We start from the raw sequence: 18,304 nt of genomic DNA, 5'->3' as shown, positions 1-18,304 counted from the left end.
CCCCTCCCTTAGGGGAATTCATCCGCAAAAAACACACTGGACGCTGCACAAGGTCAGAAACCAGAGGGCAGCTCATTCTGGAATAGCCTCCCAACTGAGATACGGGATTGTCCTACTCTCAATAGCTTCAAAGGTCAACTCAAAGAATGGATGAGAAACAAACAGACGTGCAATCACCGCTAAATGCATTTTATTACAGGGGTATCTCTTCTTGCACTTTATGTAGCTCTTGTATATTCTCTTGCACTTTACATGTCGTTGCTGCTATATTGTATTACCATGTCATAAATACTTGTGTATGCTGCTCTTGCACTTTTTGCATAACATGTATTTTGTTTTTACAATGTTTGTAAAATGTAAATTTCTTAAATATTTTTATGTGAGGTACTGTGGATGGAAATTAGCTGAAAGCTAAATCTGGCACTGTTACGCTTGACACATTAGAATGTTTTAAGTGTTCATTACCGTGCATTGTCCCTGCCAAATAAACGATTAAATAAAATAAGATGAGTCTGTGACAGATAAAAAAAAAAAACTTTCCAGTAAACCATACTTCTTGTAGTCTTCACCTTTTTGAGTGTCATTTTTATTTTGTGTCTCACAGACGAGTGGATACCTAAACCTGCTGGCCAACTGCATCGACAACTTCACCCACGGACTGGCAGTAGCGGGAAGTTTTATGGTTAGCAAAAAGGTAAGAGACTGTGATCATTTTAACAAATAAAAGACAAGAAATGAGTGACCTTACAATGTCTATATTTCTAATTCAAATGTGTTTTACGCACACACAAAGAAGTTGCTCAGATGCTTTGTCTCCATTTTTCTCTTGGTTATAGACTTATCCTTTGCCTAAAGATTTGACAATCTCAAAAGAAAGCATATCTAACTCGAGGTTAGTATGACATGCCGTCAGCCCTTGAAACATAAGTTTCCATGGTACATTTCATAGTGAAATATCTTTAACTAAAAACAAAACCAGCAGGAAATTGAGTTGAAAAACAGTTATGGCCCTGAGGCTTCAGTCATCAGCAGTGTGTTAGCAGGGTCTTGTGCTCATGATGTCTACATTTCTAATCACACCGGTCTAACAAATGACTCGTATGTGAGAATGTGATTACATTCACATTAAGTCCTCAGCATGCATATTTATTATACATGAGCTCCTTGTCTCATAAAGTATAATTGCAGTTGAAATAGCTCCCCGGGGTCTCAGACCAAATGAGCTCATTATCATGAACTGACAATCATGGCTGATAAATAAATTGCTTAAACTGACATGCAGCTGTCTGTCATGTCACTGTGTAGGATGATTAAGATTATATTACAAATATAGACCTTTAAGTGCTAGTTATTGTCAATATGGATTGACCCCTTAATTATTACTCATTCCTGGCCAACAGCCTAGAAAACTACAAATATTACTCCGTGGGTAATGATAGAAAGAGTCATGTGATCATTTTATTTTGTGAACATGTCACATGAAAATAATTGGTTTTGGTACTCAAAGCCTGCCTCCAAACAATTAAAGACTATTTGTTAAAGGTCCATTCTGAGTAAATATTATTTTATTAGTCTATCCTTTAGCTTGTTTGCGCTTCAAAGATCAACTGTTATGCAAGAGAACTGCAAAATAGCCGGGGAGGAGCGCAGTAATACTGAATAAAAGAGAAGAGAGGAAATGGATCTGGGTAATTTGGCAGTGTGTGCAGAAGACCTGTTGCATCAGCAGAGCTACAGTCCTGAAAGTGGACAATCACTACAGGACAGCCAACGTTTTCATTTAAAAACTTTTCTTTGTTTAATTATCGTACAGGCTAGATAAAAAAAAGTGCACTCTAAACTGCAGTAACATGCTGGCTTCGGTAGGTTACTGTATATTTATATCTTTTATAAGGAGAGAGTCCAGCTGGAGGGACATAAGGCTAGCAGCATGAACCGCACATAGCCGTGCCAGAGAGGAAGTTAACAAGGTGTCTGAAACGTACACATACAAGACATCTCACCGGTGCTTTCTGTTCACTCTCAAGCACATTTATCACACTGTGACTTTGCCACAATGTAATGCTGCAATAAAAATAATCTGTATCAATGCACTTTAATTAAACATGAAGATGTTCACAGTTTTTAATTCTGAATTGCTGTTGAACATTTAAAAAATATATATTTGTATCAGTTATTAACAAAGATGAGGATCATGTCATTTATTTCAGAAACACTTTTTGTTATATTCCATGGAGTGCTCTTAAAATCCCGATAGCAATGAATATCTTAAATGCTTTGACAATAAATCCATTAAAAAATTAATCTGTGGAAGCCGTAGTACTGTAAAAAGCACAACCAATCATTTTAGCCGGCCCGGCTAAAATAACTGGATGGCCTACCTGCCTGTCAGCCTTCCATCTGTGCACAAACTTATCTTATTGNGCCTACTGTAAAAAGCACGACCAATCATATTTATAGCCGGCCCGGCTAAAATAACTGGATGGCCTACCTGCCTGTCAGCCTTCCATCTGTGCACAAACTTATCTTATTGGTCGTGTGTGTTGGAGGAGGGGCTCTGGAAGGAAGTGGCAGATTTTTTCCAGTTGTGTATTTTCAAATTCTAGCACACTCGAGCTGGTTTCTCCAAAATGTAAATAAGTGTTATACTTAAAGGGAGCTGTTCAAAATTGTACTAGGGCTTTATTTAATTTTTCTAATTATATTATTGGCTCAACTACAAACCACATTACATCATTCAGCTATGTTAACATTTTTGGCCCACCTGAAAAAAGCAAATGGTATTACCCGGATAAATGTTGCTTCTGGTACTCAATGTAATTTTAACCAATGTTTATATATTAAGAGTTTCATAAAAAAATATGTATTTCCTACAATGAGATCTTTTACCATAATGTCCTTAACAATTTTTAAGAAATTCCAAGAAAGAAGGTTTCTGTTCTATCTTGTGGCTTTTTTTCTCTTATTGTCTAACTCTAACAAGTTTTCATCCTTGAAATGATTTATTTTGTCAACCTGCAGGTATTCAATAGCCTCTTACCTAGATGTGACGTGTGTGTGTATAAGTACACTTTCTCACAACTGATATCTCATCATCCTCTTCATGTGGAATTATAAAAGACTTTAAGCTGTCACAGCTTTGCAACTCTTTGAGCAGCTCTTCTACATTTCCCTTCGTTGCACTATGCACCGCTCGCTGAACACATAGAGCTTAGAACTCTACTCAACGGGTGCTTTCAAGAATACAGTTCCCTATTAATAATACCGGGCACATTGTTAATGAATCTTTTCTTGCAGGTTGGATACCTTACCACCTTTGCCATCCTGCTCCATGAAATCCCCCATGAGGTGAGATTACAGAGTCTTTGGTTCCATTCTACAACCTGAGGCTTTTATGTTTAAATAGCAGAAAGTAATAGAAAACAACAGACTGCTACAGTGGTTGTAAACACGCTGACTGTAATGCCATTTGTCTGCTGTGGGACTTGTCCTTATCTGCAGGTGGGGGACTTTGCCATCCTGCTGAGGGCCGGGTTCGACCGGTGGAGTGCGGCATGCATGCAGCTGTCCACGGCGCTGGTTGGTGTTTTGGGAGCTTGCTTCGCTCTGTGTGCTCAGTCGCCAAAAGGCACAGGTAAGATTCTAAGTATTCAAGCAATCAAATACATTTTTGTCACCTGGATACTGTTTTATAGAAGTATTTCCTTCCCTTCCTAGAAAATGCCACTGCCTGGATACTGCCTTTCACCTCGGGAGGCTTCCTCTACATAGCTATGGTGAATGTGGTGCCTGATCTGCTGGAGGAGTCCAGTTTATGGTATGGGTTATGTGCCTGTTTGCATCAGAAACACAAAGAGGACCTACTTATGAGCAAGCAGGCTGCTCTGGGTCTGAAAAATAACCCTTTCACAGTGGGTTTTCACATTATGAAGTTGATTAAAACATTTTGATCGCCTAAAAATGTGTTGATCAATATTTTTTGTCACTTCTTATAAACAGTCTATGCTTTTCACAGTATATAATATGGTTCCATAGCACTAAGGCTGGGTTTTCTGAATGAGTTTTTGGTTAGATTCGTGAAATTCGGTCTGTGTTTAAAATACGTTTTTGAGAGTTTGTTCATAACATAAAATACTGCATATCAGTAAATACTCCACTCTGGAATTTCTGAAACTTCTTTGTCTTAAATAGAATGGTGGCTAAATGAGACATAAAAACATATAAGTGCTGTTAATATGTGGAGATTATCTTGCGGAACTAAATAAGTACCAGACATGTTTGTTTGTTTGTTTGTTTGTTTGTTTGTTTGTTTGTTTGTTTGTTTATTTGTTAAGGATCTATTTTCCAAATATCCAAAATCCTGTTGGCTTTTTGTTATGTGCTATACAAACGGGTCAGCCTTCTGAAATACATCATCCCTGCAGCACTCTGCCGAAAGATATTTACAAACAACACATTGTATAACTTGTTCTGTGGTGTTGAAACAGGCATATTTATTTTATGTCCTTGAATCTGTCTGAATCCGTACCCTTTGTTTGCTTTCACAGGCAGTCCCTCCTGCATGTCCTGCTCATCTTCTGTGGCATGGCTGTCATGGCTGTGCTCTCTGCCATCGTTGACTGAACGCTGAGGAAATCACCCTCTCGCCTTAACCAAACACTAAAGCTCTCAACCAACCCCTCATATCTGGTACCTCTCATTCCTGGAAACGTAACATCATGTTACACTACAAAGAAAAACATCTGATAGAAGAACGGCACTTTTTGCACGGACGACCCAAAGGAAAGCTTTTTTGATCTGCTGACAGGACACTTTATTTGGACACTAGTCAAATGTGCCAATCTTAAACATCCAGGAAGTCAAGTGAAGTTTGTATGAATATTTTCTACCAAATTGTCTTCTATTGGTGATCAGACAATCATGTTGTTTTGCACGTACATTTACACAGGTACAGCTGATGTGCCGGTATAACAGAACAGGTATTATTAGACAGCTACAAGGACAACCTCCTTTAAAAGATATTCAAACCTAAATTGTTTAAACTTTGTATGTATTGTTACTGTTACTTTTAATGTATCTGCTAAATATTTATTGAAAATAAGACAAGCTAAATATAGTTTATTCAGACGTGCACCCCCACATTACATATTTTTGTATTAAGAAATAAGTCAGGGTGGCCTGTTACAATAATGTCAACTCTACACCAAACTAGTTTTTTGTCTATTTTGTATTTTTCTCACTCGAGTGGTCTGCACATTTCTGATCTTTTACTGAGTGAATAATTGTGATAAAGTTAAAATAAAGGAAATAAAATGATATACTTATAGTTGTTGCCTCGCATCCTTTGAAACCAGGGACTGATAACCATACAGGACTGTTTAAAGCACTGCATTGTTGACACAGCTGTTGGTGAAGGTTTCAACACCTAAGGAAATAAACAAAATGTTCAGACCTTTTTGAAACAAAAAACAGCTGTTTATTAATAATAGCCATAACCACACTAGGATGTGATTATTATGAATATTCAATGGGCTGTTATAATGATCTCGGTGGGTGTAGTTCATCCTGGTATTGATTGGTAGAGCTGTGTGAAGACGCTGAGGCAGCCCAGTGTGTTTTGACCTCGCTGCACAAAAACGTGTCCTCGAGGACAGATATTTTTACTGCAAAGGTCCTGTGCCTAAAATGGGAGTGGAGGGAGGAGGGCTTTGATTGTGCACTCACACTCGTCGTCCAATATCAACACATTCTGTTTGGCAAGCTTCTGTTGCCATAACGACTCCGCGGCGGGTTGCCTTCCTTAGTCATCAGCCTGCGAGCTGCCTATTGTCTGTGGGAGCCTTCCTCGCAGCACAGAAGGACAACAAACAGCCACTGTGTACACGGCAGTGCAAACACTTGAGTGGCACATTTTTCATTGATACTCCGCTGTGTTCTCATAACTTTATAGTCCAAGTGGTACATTCCAGGAGTCTGGATTAGAATATCTGGTTGGTCTTGTGGACAAATATTACAGTTTGCTCAGTTGTTTTACAGTTCTGCTTACAAAGTCCTAAAATGTTTTATCAGCGTTTGGATTTATTGCCTGTAGTCAACACGTCAAACAACAAAACTTTGAATTTGGAATTTCTCCAACACGGGAACTTATGATTTACAACTTGAAGTTAAAAAGAACTTGAAAACAATTGTTGTATCGCTGTAACGTTATCCTGTACTATCAGGAATCAATTCCAATAATCTAGGTAACAGATGGTCTATCTATCGACTGAGACTTATTTTAGTGTGAGCCATTTATAAATATGCAACTAAAGATACCTGTGTATGCAAGAGTAAGTACGTTTTTGGTAAATTTAGGAATTGATTTAATCCAAACATTTTTTAATGACATAAGTTAAAAGCATGCTTGCCAAAGTGTGTTGTACAAAGTTTACAATGTTACTGTAATTTACCTTGCAAAAAAAGGCATTCAAATGCCAAATAACCAAATGTATTTGACACACAAATATTTACAAATTGCAACAGATCTTATCTACCATGTTGAATTCAAATATATGTATTGCTTGTTTGATGCCCTTTCTTTACCTGTCTTCTTTAAACTGAAGTTTAATGTGCTTTTCCTAATATTGGATTTTTGCCGATTTACAAAAGGTTTTCCTGCTCTCATTGCATCACCATACATGGATGAAAGCACTTTGAATTAATAGTTTCTAATGGTGAGAACCATTAAGGTTAATATGCTTATGTAAGTTAATATGCTGATCCGCAGTCTATTGCGTGTTAAATGATTAATGTATTCATTTTCTAAAATAACGTTTAATATTACAAAATAATGTAAAGGAAGGTTTTCGAAACTGGTTCTTATGTTCCTATGTTATTAGAACTCGTGTTTTTATAGAATTTACTTTGTTCTGCTGCTGTTCATGTTTTCAAGGTCGGAATACAAATATTATTTTAAATATAATTTCCATATAAAATCCCCCCGCACCTGCATCTGTTACTTTACATGTTTACCAAATCCAAAAGGTGTCCATTGAAGCTTCACAAATGACCACTCCCCCACAGCAGAGCAGCTGTCCTCCCCATCCCGCAGCAACCTGCAGGAGAGAGCGCGCTACTACATTCCTGCCCTGCCTCCTCCTCATCCTCATCCTCCTCCTCACAGCGTTGGTCGCCATCCATCCCCTCTCCTCCTGTACCATAACAGATGGTGAGAACAACATTGCATCCGCCGGGTACCACAACAATAGACCGCAGCATCCAGTCCGGACAACGCTGGCCTTGCACCATCATGCTCCTAGTGCAGGACTGCGTGAGGCTGTGAGTGCCGTCGTGATTCATTTCACGCGGTACCATCACCACCACGGCCACGGAGGAACCTTCTTGCGACTGTTTGGGCTCTCCATCGAGCGGGGAAGATGGCCGCTATGAAAATATTAACAGGCACAGGGCTCTTCTTGGCTTTCTGTGCGCTCGGGCTGCTCGCCATGGCCATTTGCACCGATTACTGGTACGAAACTGACGCGCGGAGACATCGAGAGAGGTGTAAAAACTATGCCAACAAGCGAAACGACCCGGGGTACATCTACATTTCCAACCACAACCTCCCCCTCCAGATGCCTCCTAAGAGCCTGGAGAGGAAAGGTAACGGCCCAGACGCTGGAGCTCTCATCCGGGGGAAGCGCCACTTTCTGGCCGCAGCGTCTGCCATGGAGTTTCACTGCAGTCGGCAGTTTAACTCCACCATCTCCGGGCTTTGGAGGAAGTGTCACCGGGAGGGATTCGACCTGGAGACCGAGGACCTTATTTACAAAGGTAAACACGAGCGGTCTGGCTTTCCCTGTGTGCACCAGGCCGTGATGCTCAGCGATGAGCTCACACCTAGCCTGACACAAACAGGATGGTACAGAGGCCCTCTCCCCTCTTTCATTAATATCTATCTGCGTTTTATATTTGAAGGTTACAAGACGAGATGGGCATGTGTGTTTTTTTTAAGGTTTACATTTATTGGTACATTTCGCTGTCCAATGTGCTGAGTGATCCCCCTTTTACTGAGTCTCTCTCTAATGGCTGCTCCTCTATTTTCTGAACCCGTTTTTCATCTAGACCAAACAACATATTTTAAAGGTTAATGTTACCCTTTTTTCTTTCCTACAAAACGATCTGAATCATTGATACATTTTGTTTGAGTTTCAAGCCCCAGCATAGAGAACATAATGCACTGCCCTCATTATTGAACAACAATGAGCAGCCATGTTCCAGGCCTCACTCATTTATGGTATACCTAATCCAGACAGATCCTAAAACTGAGCAGACACACAGAGGGGAACGATTCTGTGCAGAAACACGGGTGGGACAAGTAGTTGTAGTGATTTCAGCTGTCAAATGACACCTACAAACATACCAGGGACAGTTTTCTCTCCTAAGCATTGTCCCTGAAGAATGACTAATATTGTTTAATCCTTATATGTCTTTGCCATCAATATTGTATTGAGCTAAACAACAATGACAGGTTTCATCATAAAAATGTCTAATTTATGAAACATTTAAATCACATTAAAGACAATAACAACACAAAGGCTGTGGTTAAGATGATCTACGAATAGTTCTGGTTTTAAAGATTGTGATATATTGTCAAAAGTTCATGGTAAAGAGTAAACAATGTTTTTGATCTCTCATATATTGTACATAATGAGAACACAGTTTTGTTTAGTTGACTGTAGACGTTGTAGTATACCCATTAACCCAATGCAACCTTTTTGATATTGTTGTTGACATTCTCAGACAGGTCTTGATTTAATCCTGTTTTACATTTTAAAGGTTGTGCTTTTTCCTGTTATTTAACTTACATGTAGTTCAAACTAGTTTAAACATTACATTTTACAATCTCCTACAAACATATACTTGTGTAAATATATTTACAAGCTTAACCAAGTTGATATTTGTCTCTACTGTATTGGTTATGAATTGGACATGTGTGCCTGATTATATCTACACTTTGTACTTTATGTGGTGATAAACTACTCACAAATGATTGTGTTCACATTTCTACAATATCTTATTGACTATTAGTGTTAGTAGCCCCAGATATACTTATATGTAATCTAATACAAGTGAATCAGAATCAGAATACCTTTATCGTCCCACAGAGGGGAAATTGCTAGTTACAGCAAAATAACACATGATAACTCTAAGGGGTTTACTTAGCATTGTCTGATTCTTGTGATCATATTTGCCCCTTAGATAATGTTTAGGATACATATTGGTGTCATTACCTGAGCAATTTTTACAACACTTTTATTATTTATTATTTATAATTGCTAATGACTGATCAATTCAGAAAGCATATCATTTTATAGGTATGGGGAAAAAGGCAGCTTTCTTTTTTTCAGGTTGTCTATGTCATTTTCATGTTTAGATACATGCACACATTGCATTAGCTGGAACACATGTCGAAGTGATTCGACATCTTAAACACAATCATGAACGTACAGTCACAGAACCAAACTCGTTTAACCCTCCTGTTGTCTTCGGGTCAAATCTGACTTTACTACTTTCATCAATCATAACGTTTTTGTTTTACTTTCGATTGCATTAAGGCTTTATGATATCCTTCACAGTAGACATTTGAACATATAAAATTGCTGATCACCACTTTCATTGAATTTTCATTGAATGCTTGACCGGGAACACCTATGGTGTCAAAAACGAGCGCCATAAAGAAAAGGAATTAGTAACCATCCGGATCAGATAAAACACACACACACACACACACACACACACACACACACACACACACACACACACACACACACACACACACACACACACACACACACACACACACACACACATAATCTAGATGTGTTCACACCTGGCACACGCAATACATGTTCAGTGTCTATTCTTTGTATATTTACTGCAGTTTTTCATGTATACCAGTAGTCTGATACAATATTTACAGTTTGAAAGGGTGTTAAATGACATTTGGTGATGATTAATGTTTTTTGTGTTAATGTAATAGCAGTTAAAACAGGACCGGTCAAATTTGACCGCGAACACCAAAGTAAGAACGGGAAACAAAGACAATAGGAGGGTTAAAAGATGTCCACAATTTAACACATAACCAAGATCAGATTTCAACAGATGCATACAATTCATAAATAGCCTTTAAGTGACTAATGTCTTGTGTAGTTTAATAGTGCACAGGTATACATGTGTCTGATGTTGTCCAACCATTATTATACAGGCTTTGTGATCTCAGTGTTTTGACAGCAGGGAAATGAATAACTCTTCTCTCTAACTGTTAAATTATCACTTAAAGGTTTTTAAAGACATGTTCCACGTCTGTTTATAAGAGTCTACAGTCTCAGTGTTGAACTTTGAGCAGCATTTTATTAGGCCTTTCAAACCCACACAGGTGTTCAATCAATGTACCAATAACAATTATAAACGTCATCTTTGTCCCGCCCCAAAAGGAGCAACAAAGCAGGCAGGAGTACAGGAAGATGTCAATCAAACACAGTCTGTTTCTTCCCACACTAATCAGACACATCATTAATATCTTTGTAGATCTACTGTCAGTTTGCAGGGCATTCAAAGTTCATCCAACATGTATTTAGCTAAATTAAAGTAATTAAACAAACACATTTATTTATGAATCAAGGTAGTTGAGTCTTAACTGAAGTTACATTTTAACAACTCCAGAACATAAGATGTGCGTCATTACTGAAAGCTTCTGATTGACTAATGTCATGTCAACAGTATATGGTGTTAAGCATGCAGCTGTTTCCATTTTACACATTCGTTTTCATTATTTTATTAGTTTTAGATTTACAACAAAGTAACAAACATGCTGAGACTCAAATTTGGTATCACAGGTTTGCTTTTATTTACATGACACTTAAGTCTGAATTGAAATGCATGAAATATTAGGACAGAAATGCTGCGATGAAATATGCTTTTTTTTAAAGTAGCCTTGGGTGCCTCAACAAATAGCATTCAGATCAAGGCCTAGACGATCACAAACCTGGCTATGCAAAGGAAAGGCTACAAATTGGACATTAACAATGTTTGACAAACGCATTTCAAATTGTTTGATCAAACCATTAAGTTCCAAATAAAACAAACATGTCAGCAATGCTTCTATGCATAGTACTGTATAAATAACATGTCTTTCCTCAACAATGGGAAATTAAGGGAAGATGCATGTGAAACATTGAAATCTAAAGTAAATGTGTGTCTTTACATATTGAATGGGAGCTGAGGCCAAAATACTTGTACTTATATTTTTGAATATATCCAATTATGTATCGTTATTTTGAACACCATTACATGCACTGACTATCCAGTCAATATGGAGCGATTCACCTGGAATGAGAACAAGTATGCTTCCTTATGAAGCCTTCTGTAGAATAATACATATTGTTTTCTGATCCCTCCTTAATAACAATGTAGTAGTCGTTGGGAACACGATGTTAATAAGGCCATCTCAGTAAAATAAAGCTAAGTGAGGGTGTGAAAATGAATGAATATTTTAGTTGTGTGTTGAATGAGATTTTGACTAAATTGTGTTTTTTGTTAACTTGCTTGTATTAAATGTATTTGTGATCCAGTTATATTTCTCCATCTCCTCTCCGGCAGGAATAATTCAAAGATGTACCGCAGTCAAGTATCACTACTCTTCGTCCATCCTACCACGAAATGTACCCATCAACATCACAAAGACCATACGACAGGATGAGTGGCATGCACTCCGTAAGTCTCAAAGTCTTGTCTGTCATATAGAGGTGGTGGAATTAAATTAGCCACTGATTATCTGTTTTTAAAAATGTTTGTAGTTATCCACAACAATTTATCTGGTTTTGAATGTTTTAACTAACAATTCACTTAATTTACTTTTTAAGCGTTAAAAAAACGTTTACGGTAACCATGAACAAACATCTCATCGTTCAATACTTAATTAGATACGACACACATATCACCTAATACATATTTAGTTACCATTTCCAATGTTATCTCTTGCCACTTGCATTCAGGGCTTTAGTCGACTTAAATCTGGCGTTCCTCAAGGCATGGTTTTTGGCCCTGTCTTATTTGTATTCTACATGTTCCTCCTAATCCCATTGTGTGTAAACTCAGCTCTAACAGAGGTACATTTTGATTAAATCAAAATAGTTTTGTTTTTTTACATTTCAAATACATTTACAAAACAGCCTTCTTTTTTGTTTGTTTTCTCTTTTTTACAGATATAATGTGAAATAAATGAATGCTGTTGTCTTCCTCTGCTGCCATTCCCTTCAGATATTTCCAATCGTTCATCTACAGATGCAGCAGCAAGGTTAACTTTAACTAGCACAATAATAAAAATGATCACAATTCTAGGCTCTTTACATTAATTACATGTTAAGTTCAGGATAGTTTGAATGATTACACTGCCCCTCGCTCCTGAATATATCACCGACTTTTTAAACCCTTCTCTTCCACGACTACACTCATGATCAGAGGTTATCATATCATCTTTAGTAGGAAGCCGTCAGCTTCACAGTGGCTTATCTGAGGACAATAGGTCTGACTGATCAGTGTCTTTAAAATCTCCTCTTGAAACACTTGGACACTTTTGTCTTTCTTACTTGATAACCCTGTCCAAATACATATTGATGAAGGTGGTTGAGCTTTGGTTTCAGTAGTATGATTTCCTGCTATGATATGTTTTGTTTAAAACATGCTGTACCAAAGCCTTAGCTCTAGATTTGTATTCTTGTTCCTATTTTCGTTTATTAGCATTCATGCAAACCCAAATGATATACTCTCTATGCTTATTACTGTATATAATTTGCATTTATAAACATTTTTCTCAAAGATCTTACAAATTCCTTTTCTGTTTCCTAGTACATTTTCAAGAAAATGTGTAAGGAAATGTTGATATTGATAGAGTGATGGATGCTTTTCCATCCGCTCTGTAGTTTGACGGCAACAGACTCCAGCTTTACCACAATGCAAAATCAGTTGTAGAAAAAAGTCTTCAGTTTCACTCGTCAGTGGTGACATTTTGTCTGCCTGCAGATCTAAGAAGAATGACGGCGGGCTTTGTGGGAATGGCCGTGTCCATCATTCTCTTTGGCTGGATCATCGGAGTGCTGGGATGCTGCCAGCAGCATGACCTCATGCAATATGTAGCTGGGCTACTCTTTCTCATGGGAGGTACTGTGAGAGCACATATGCACACATCCACACACACATATGCATACAAAATCCATTCTATTCCATTTCTGTTGTTATTTTTTGACAGCTAAGAGCATCTTTGGTCTAGCATGAGGTAGTAGATCAATGACCTGCAGTAACCTGATTCCTGCCCTGTAGTAAGATGTACAGCACATGTAAGGATTAAGTATTCAAACTGAAACCATTTTAAATCACTGCTTGTCTCTTCCGCTCACACAGGAACATGCTGCATCATCTCCTTGTGCACATGTGTGGCTGGAATCAACTTTGAGTTATCCCGCTACCCCCGCAACATGTACGGCCTGCCTGAGGACATTAGCCATGGCTATGGCTGGTCCATGTTTTGTGCCTGGGGGGGTCTGGGTCTCACATTGCTGGCTGGCTTCCTTTGCACCTTGGCCCCTTCCCTGAGCACGCCCACTCGCACAACACCCCACAAGCCGAGGCAGGAGAATGGAACCGTGTGACAGAGGCGTCGTGCAGCGTCTGACCCACCGAACGCACAAAACCACACCCTTCCAACCTTGATGTTAACTCTGAGACCCTTTTTGTCTGATCACCATCTCACACCACCCTCGACATTGCCACCTCCTTTCAGTGTTCAGTGTGCCTGAGTTATGACCGAAGGAGCAAACGAACAACAAACTTCACACACCTAATCTTAAAAATCCCAGAGGGACCTCCAGGAACACCAAGACTAACACCCACAGTAACGTAAGACTGGAGCAACGCTCTCTTAGCACACATAATACTTTTTTTTTGGTTCAGATGATTGACTTGCTGAATTCATGGCAATCTAAAGGTGACTGTTTTCTCTGAAGAATATTTGTCTTAAAATGGTGCTCTCTTTAAACATAAAGCCACAAACACTCCCATGCAACACACACACACACACACACACACACACACACACACACACACACACACACACACACACACACACACACCAACACCAGAACATGCTTTTCCACACATACTCAATTACTCTGGATGAATCATGGAAGAAATCCTCCATATGGAAAAAAAGAAACACACATCAGGCCTGAGCGTCTTGTCAGAATTCCTCTTTCAGTCGAGTGATGTGTTCTGTGTGATTGTTCGTAATGAATTTTCTTTTTGCCGTTGACTGCCCATTGCTTATCTTTGGTGTAGCACACTAACTGATATCAAACATGAGCCCCGGAGTTGACGTCTGCCACCTCTGCAGAGCACAGAATGGATCTAACAGCGTGTCAGTTACTTAAAATACACTAAAGTAAATCTTCACTGAAAAGAAAATAATTTGATGCTTCTTTAAAGTGTCTATATGTACAAAAGCATCTCTATGTAGATCCAGATCATTGTTTGTGTAAAGTAGATTTTGAATAAGAAAGGTTGTTTTCTGTTTGTTTCGAGGTGATGGCATACAGTGAGGAGAGGATAAAGAGTCACAGGCTGGTGGTTTGAGGATTAATCCATTATTGGATTCAGTAGTATTTTGTGGTACCAAACTGACAGATGCAACCCATTTGTTTGCTGATGGAGCAAAACAAGAAACCAAAGTGTAAAGGAAGTATTTTATTGCTCCATTATTTGCTTTCAATTTTGGTCAGCCTTTAAAGGGTAATACAAGCAAGTTAAGCCATTTTAGAGGGGAAAAGGCAACTTCATTGATGTAGCTAAAAACAGAAGCACAAGCTGTGTTGCAAATCTTCCTCTGCACTCATAGTAACATCACACAATTGGTAGAGGGCCAAAGTGTCCTCATATATTGGCCACAATTTGGGTCACTACAAAATTGAACAAGCTGAATATATTGACCTTACTGCAATGAGCACTAGAAATGGAGGAGCTTTATACAAAAAAAGACATGGGCATAATGAAACATGAAATGCAATCTAAATTCCCAATTTGATTGATGTGTGGAACACATCTTGTATCGTTTCTTCAGCATTAAGTATTTAATGTGTACTCACTTACTAAATTGTAAAGTGTATATTATGTATTATGCATACTACTTGTGATTCAAAGGTTGGATAAGAAATACTTCCCAAACTAATGTCGAAAAAGCGCAAATAGTAATTTAGAGAGGACTGCAGTTACGTATGTAACTGAAAAGCTGTATTCCAAATACTTAATTGGGGTGTGCTGTCACAGGGAAAGCAAGAAAATTAAGTGTTTATAATGATATGACTCAATTTCAAGTGTTGTGTTAATGTACAACATTTCGAAAACAACAAACTAACAAGTGGAAAGTGCCATTTTCATTAACAGGGCTGAGGTGTGGCGAACAAATTGTGTGTGATGAGTTCACATCAGTAAAACACAACTATTAATGTATACTAACTTACAAAAGTTTACACTTCATAGTATGGGGTATGGATGAGGCCACAGAGTAAAGAATGTAAACTGTGTTAAATGGAAAGGTAACAATTCCCTCGGTGGCACTTGTTGAAGATGATAACTCACAGCAGACAGTTTTCTGTTAGGCAAATATTATTTTTCCCCCCCAGTCATTAGAAGTCATTTATTTTTCAGTTTTCAAACTCACTACAAGCTAACAAGAATATTACAGCCATGTGTGATGATGTTTTTATAAACTGCTGAAGATGAGTCATGAGATATTCTATCAGCTATTAACTTTCTTAGAAAAAAAAGGTGTTCAAATGTGTGTTAATAACACTGTGTGTGATGTTCAGTCCTTTCACCATCACCATTAACCTCCTCACGAGGCTACCACTCTTCAGAAGTCGAGGAAATTACCTGAGGCATGATTGAAAAATGTATCTACAGTGTCTTGTTGAATCTTTGCACTTTGCTGGGTCTCATAAAAGCCTGTACAACTAAAGTCTGAGCAGGTGGAGTTATACATTATATGTTTGCTAGGTCACAAACAGGAGCTAAAGATGATCAGAGCATGTAATAAGCACCCTGTTGTGTCTTTTACAAAGAGTTTGGGTTCATACAATGTTGTGTGTTTAGGGTCAGTTGGTCTAGGCTCTTATTGTGAAAATATGTATGCCAGAAACAAGGACATACCATAAATATAATAATATTTATATTTGTGGACATTACACTCGCAACTGAGTCAGTGTACTTTCTGGCATCCTGCGACTCACAGAATGCAATGCTATTTGGTGTTTTGGTTTTATAAAGTTGTAAGTTCACACCCAAACTGATGCGAAGTAATATAAGTATTACTGTAAGCAGTAACATGTAATGTATAAGTACATGGTGCAATTATAATGTGTTGTTAGGACTAAAGCACAATTGCACACAACTCTTACTCTAACTTTTTGTGTATTATAGTTGGAAGTCTGACATTTCCAGTACGGTGCCACCACTGCACATGTGCAGGAAGAATATTACGAGAAAAAAATTAAAGCATATGTTTACGCCCCCCATATCTAAAATGGTACAATTCAAGTAAACCAACATCATTTAAATGTCTGTATTTCAAGAAAAAAAATTGCAATTGATTTGAGTTACATTACAGAATAACAGAAGCACACAGTAGCAAGATTGACATAACATTACAAAATGATGTGCATTAAAGAACAAATGAGGTAAACACAGTGTAACAATGTATTTCAAATTGTGAAAAATGTAAAATCCCTTTCAAGTGGCAATTTCCGTCTGTTCTGTTTTACATGAGGAACATAGAAATGTACTCTGTGCGATGAGCGATGCCCTGTGAAAACGCCTCCGTTCAGAGTGGCACTTGTTTCAGTAGCACAGCTATTATTTTCTACAAGTCATTTATACTGGTTCAATCCACAGATGTTATGTGGGAACTAAAAAGACATTACAGTCTTGCATGATCTCATTACAGTTAGTTTCTTTCAATATATTAAAACTTGTGTCCATTTTTGATTAATTTATTTTACTGAAATAAAACATGTAATTACTAAAGTGCGGTGACTTTTTGTTTGTTTTCTGCAGTTTCAGCTCTCCAAAGTTGTATACTCGCTTGTAAATCTTCCCCACTAACTCTCCTTTAATCTTGAAACATTGAATATGTGACTCTCCAAATCGTGCTGATGAGACATCGATTTGTTTAGTGCTATCTGTGGGCATGAGGTTGTTTATGGGACTGAAAACCGATTTCCAGTCTACATAAGAGATGAATATCCCAGGGATGACAGCACCCTCCTCCAGATAAACATGGAGGCGAGGCTTGGCCTTTTGTCACTTAGGACATGGTGCCATCTAGAGGGAGGACTTGATGTTTGTGTCTTTGCCTCTTAAAGCCTGAGGAAAGGAAATGTATGCTACACGCTCATAATGTAAAAGTGATAAGAAATATACAATAACGTTTTGTATCCATTAAATGTTAGAGAATATTAAATTCATGACATAGCATGATGAATTAAAAAAGAAATGTTATAAGCTGTAATTTAAGACAAACAAGAATTAGTATCTTCCAAAAACCAAAGATCCATTTTTTTAAAGTTTATTTGTAACACAGGTTTTATCCAGTAAAATACACAAACATACCTCCACATAGAATACAAAAAAATCACTACTCAACGACTACTACTCAAACTGCTGCAAGAACAAAATACAAAAGCTCAGAAATAAAAAATATATACTACAGTACCATAAACACATATTTTATAAACTGAACGACATCAGAACAAATGTATCATTTAACTCATATTGACATTATTGTAAACGTCCTGTAGTTCAGCTGCGGAAAATTAGTTTCATGATTGATAAATATTTCATGATATTCTCTATTTCATATTAGTCTTATAAATGTCAGAAAATAGTGAATAATTGTCTCACAGCCCTGAGTAGTCTATTTAGATTGCTTTTACTCAACAATACTTCCCACCCAACGATATAGTGTTTATTATCATATAAGTCTCAAAAAGGGGAAGTGCTCACTCTTTTTCTTGACTTAGACGATTAAAAGAGAATTAAAATAGAAACCAATGAATTTACTTTAACGACTCATAATGCAATAATGCAGCTTCACTGCCAAGTTGTTACAGTAAGTTGGGTAACTCATACAGATCAAATGAGATAAGGACATCATATTTCGCTTATTCAATAGAAAAAGTTGAATTTTATTTTAATCTTGAATGAAAAAACGATCATT

The 18,304-nt window shown here is 37.7% G+C and overlaps 2 protein-coding genes across 2 annotated transcripts in view; both read left to right on the top strand.

Moving 5' to 3' along the window:
- slc39a13 (solute carrier family 39 member 13) overlaps positions 1 to 5,318 on the top strand; it is a 29,133-nt gene extending 23,815 nt beyond the window's left edge. The window contains exons 4-8 of the mRNA XM_010765752.1: positions 605 to 694; positions 3,298 to 3,348; positions 3,502 to 3,634; positions 3,718 to 3,817; positions 4,548 to 5,318. Coding sequence (XP_010764054.1) covers positions 680 to 694; positions 3,298 to 3,348; positions 3,502 to 3,634; positions 3,718 to 3,817; positions 4,548 to 4,623 — 375 coding nt within the window. The 5' untranslated portion in view covers positions 605 to 679 and the 3' untranslated portion in view covers positions 4,624 to 5,318. The remainder of the gene's footprint in view (positions 1 to 604; positions 695 to 3,297; positions 3,349 to 3,501; positions 3,635 to 3,717; positions 3,818 to 4,547) is intronic.
- Positions 5,319 to 7,077: 1,759 nt separating this feature from the next.
- On the top strand, positions 7,078 to 17,112 carry tmem276b (transmembrane protein 276b). Its single transcript, XM_010765744.1, has 4 exons — positions 7,078 to 7,812; positions 11,641 to 11,754; positions 13,063 to 13,200; positions 13,441 to 17,112. The coding sequence occupies exons 1-4, from the start codon at positions 7,416 to 7,418 to the stop codon at positions 13,686 to 13,688; spliced, it is 897 nt and encodes a 298-aa protein (XP_010764046.1). The 5' UTR covers positions 7,078 to 7,415; the 3' UTR covers positions 13,689 to 17,112.
- The last annotated feature ends 1,192 nt before the right edge of the window (positions 17,113 to 18,304 follow it).

The sequence above is a fragment of the Notothenia coriiceps genome, unplaced genomic scaffold (assembly GCF_000735185.1).
Source record: "Notothenia coriiceps isolate Sejong01 unplaced genomic scaffold, NC01 NC01_scaffold00002650, whole genome shotgun sequence".
Classification (NCBI taxonomy): Eukaryota; Metazoa; Chordata; class Actinopteri; order Perciformes; family Nototheniidae; genus Notothenia; species Notothenia coriiceps.
This window is presented reverse-complemented; position numbering and strand designations above follow the sequence as displayed.

What these genes read in the sequence shown, in the direction of transcription:
- tmem276b (XM_010765744.1), top strand. Translation starts at nt 7,416, where the DNA reads ATGGCCGCTATGAAAATATTAACAGGCACAGGGCTCTTCTTGGCTTTC. An exon ending in CGAGGACCTTATTTACAAAG is followed by an intron (nt 7,813 to 11,640) that starts GTAAACACGAGC and finishes CCTCTCCGGCAG; the next exon opens with GAATAATTCAAAGATGTACC. An exon ending in GGATGAGTGGCATGCACTCC is followed by an intron (nt 11,755 to 13,062) that starts GTAAGTCTCAAA and finishes GTCTGCCTGCAG; the next exon opens with ATCTAAGAAGAATGACGGCG.